The following is a 3,318-nucleotide window of genomic DNA, read 5'->3' on the forward strand; positions in this document are numbered from 1 at the left end:
TGACATGTTCTGCTTCCTCCACAGCTCTACCGCCTGTGCTGGAGCCTGCGCAACAGCAAAGAGGAGCGGATTGACCTGGATGCCACTGAGGAGGACGCCAATGAAGCCCCAGAGGAGACCTTTGAAATAGGTAAGTGCCTTCATCAAAGCCCAGATCTTTCTCCTAGAGGGGAGATGGGAGTGGAGTGGGGAGGTGTGAGAGGAGGAAATGGGTTTTGGGACATTTGCTCAAAGCTTGCAGACACAGAGGAGGAGGTACAGAAGGGGAGGTACAGAATCATTGCAGCTCCCTCAGCCCTCACCGTGTACAGCCTTCAGTGATGACGGGTGGGTGAGGAACTTGCCGCCCTGACTTGATCTGGGGCATGGCCAGTGGCCAAGGGAAGAGTCAGAGCTCTTCTGACATAGCCTGTGACCTGAAAGCAGATGGAATCACAACTATGGTTCATCCGAATGACATCAGCAGCATGGAATAGAAGCTCAGGATCTTATGTCTTACCTGCCTAAGATTTAGAGAACCAAGTTTCTCAGGCAGTCCATTGAGATAAGTCTCGGTCAGCGTTCAGACACTCATCCTGATCATGGAGAAATGCTTTTCTCAACTTCTATGTTCTTCCCCTCCTCGGAGAATGGCTGTTCTCAACTTCTGTTCTTCCCCTCCTCGGAGAATGGCTGTGTTAATGTGTGGTGTGCACAGGTGTGGGAGCTCAAGGGCGTATGTTCCTTCTTCTTCTTCTTTTAATCCTTACCCAAGGATGTTTTTCCATCGACTTCTAGAGAGAGTGGAAGAGAGAGGGAAAGACAGACAGGAATATCAGTGAGAGAAACACATTGATTGGTTGCCTCCTGCATGCGCCCCAACCAGGGCCCGGGCCTAGGAGGAGCCTGCAACGAAGGTACATACCCTTGACCGGAAAGGAACCCGGAACCCTTCGGTCTGCAGGCCTATGCTCTATCCACAGCGTCAAATGGGCTAGAGCAAGGTCATGTGCTCTTTACCTGGTGTTGGGCAGAAGGTCTCATCCCGCCACCTGAAGGGAACGCACATACAGCAGAACAAGTCCTACATCTGGTTGTCAGGAATATCAGAGAACCCTAGCTCTGGAAAAGGCCCCGGAGACCAGTTGGTCTTATCACCTCGTTTTGAAAGCATATACATGGAGACCCCGGAATAGAGAGGCTTTGCCGATGGCCCCAGCTCTGACACAATCTGCCTTTGATCTCGAAAGACCTTTCCATTCTGACACCTGTGGCTACACAGGAAGTGCCGAAGTAGCCTCAGCCGTAGGGCAGCTGATCCTGGTGCTGGAAAAGGCAGCCCCTTCCTGCTTCCCGGGAGCTGGCATGGCCCCCACTTCTCCCACCTCCAGAAATGTCCCCACATTGAGGGAGAACACCATAGACTTTAAAATACTCACCATGCAATGAGGAGTATTTCGAATGTTTTCGTGCAGGCAAAAGATTATTATTAATTTACTAGAGGCCCAGTGCACGAAATTCGTGCATGGAGGGGTCCCTCAGCCCGGCCTGCACCTTCTCCAATCCAGGACCCCTTGGGAGATGTATAACTGCTGGTTTAGGCTCAATCCCACAACCGGCAGTCAATCATCCCTCTCGCAATCTGGGACCGCTGACTCCTAACTGCTCACCTGCCTGCCTGCCTGATTGCCTTTAACCCCTCTGCCTGCCTGCCTGATCGCCCCTAATCGCCTCTCTCTCGGCGCCCGCCACCGTGGCTTTGTTCGGAAGGACGTCCGGAAGATGTCTGGTCTATCTGGTCTAATTAGCATATCACTCTTTTATTAGTATAGATTTGTTTTTGCACCAGAGGACAGGGTTAAGACCTGGTTGGAAAGAACTCACCCAGTTTTAACCCAAAGAGGCAAGCTCGTGTAGAGACAGCCTGTGGTAGTGGGATTCAGGAAGCACTGAGGTTGAATCCTGACTTCTCTACTCGCTCCCCTGGGTGAGTGATTCCATTTTTCCTAAAGCTCAGGCTCCTCACACGCAAGTATTCTCAGTGGTAGCCTGGGCTTCACAGCGCTGTTGGAAACCTTGAGTGAAACCATGCTCCACAACAGAATCGGGCATAATCATACCGTTATGACGGCCACGGAGGAAAAGGTTTCCAAGTTTATCTGAAAGGCGGGAGCAGCCAGTGTGCATCCATCAGGGATGCTTAGAGGGGACTCCCACGCCGGCTGGAGAATTTGAGCTTAGTGACTTCTGAGGTTTGTGGCAGTACTTGAATTCTGTCGTTTCTTGGTGAACCTATGGTGAAATCATACTGAATGTCCCGCCTTTAAAGTACAATAAACTAAGATCTCTAGAGGGCTTTTATAAACAATGGGTGTCCCCTCATCATTCTCCAAGAAACAGCAGTATGAGAAGTCACCCCTATATCATTGTTATCACCACCACCAGCATATGGCAGATAATGGTATGACCACAATGTATTTTAATTATGAATATCTTACTCTAGTCTAGTGTTTCATTTTGGCCCCACATCATTCTTTTAAAAAACAGATAATACAAGTATAATTCTTCCAATTTTACAGATGAGTAAAATGAGACATAGAGACGTTCTGGAATATTTTCTGCAGAAGGCAAGATCTTTTACAATCCAAATATTTAAAAAAATAAAATAACTTATGTATATGGTTTAAAAACAAATAACACAGAAAGTTCTACATTAAAAAGTAAAAATGGTCCCACTTCCATTACTTGGCCCAGAGGTGACCACCATTGAGAGTTTTTTTGTCCGCAAGAGAATTTTAAAAAAAATATTTTTATTGATTCTAGAGAGGAAGAGAGAGAGGGAGGGAGGGAGAGAGAGAAACATCAGTTATGAGAGAGAATCATTGATTGGCTGCCTCCTACATGCCCCCTCCTGGGGGAGGTATCTAGCCCACAACCTGGGCGTGTGCCCTTGGCCAGAATCGAACCTGGGACCCTTCAGTCCACAGGCCAACGGAGAGCCCTGGTCTTTACACTCACCCACGTCTGGAGGCCATCTGCGGTTTTCCAGGTGGCCCAGTGGGGCACAGGGTGGGAGCTGAGAACAAGCAGCAGGAAGAAGGCTCGGCAGAAGGACAGACTGACTCTAGAGTGCTCAGACCAAGGTTCTAGACCTGCCAACTCTGAGGACAGGAGTAGGCCTGCTCTCAGCCCTGGTCCTGGGCGCCCAGAGAAGCACACTGTCAGTGGCCAGGCAGACATGCAGATGCTGTGCACAGCTGCAGGAGAGATTAGCACCTGTTATTTCTGAGCCCAGCCTCCCACACTTGTGGACTGGCTTCCAGGCCAGAGCTGCTAGCC

General features: G+C 49.6%; 1 protein-coding gene across 1 annotated transcript in view; it reads left to right on the top strand.

Annotated features, from left to right (window-relative positions):
* The window catches only part of SLC5A1 (solute carrier family 5 (sodium/glucose cotransporter), member 1), a 36,511-nt gene that overhangs the window by 32,351 nt on the left and 842 nt on the right, over window positions 1-3,318 (top strand). Inside the window, exon 13 of the mRNA XM_015562842.1 lies at window positions 25-130. Coding sequence (XP_015418328.1) covers window positions 25-130 — 106 coding nt within the window. The remainder of the gene's footprint in view (window positions 1-24; window positions 131-3,318) is intronic.

Source organism: Myotis davidii, unplaced genomic scaffold, assembly GCF_000327345.1.
Source record: "Myotis davidii unplaced genomic scaffold, ASM32734v1 scaffold478, whole genome shotgun sequence".
Taxonomy (NCBI): Eukaryota; Metazoa; Chordata; class Mammalia; order Chiroptera; family Vespertilionidae; genus Myotis; species Myotis davidii.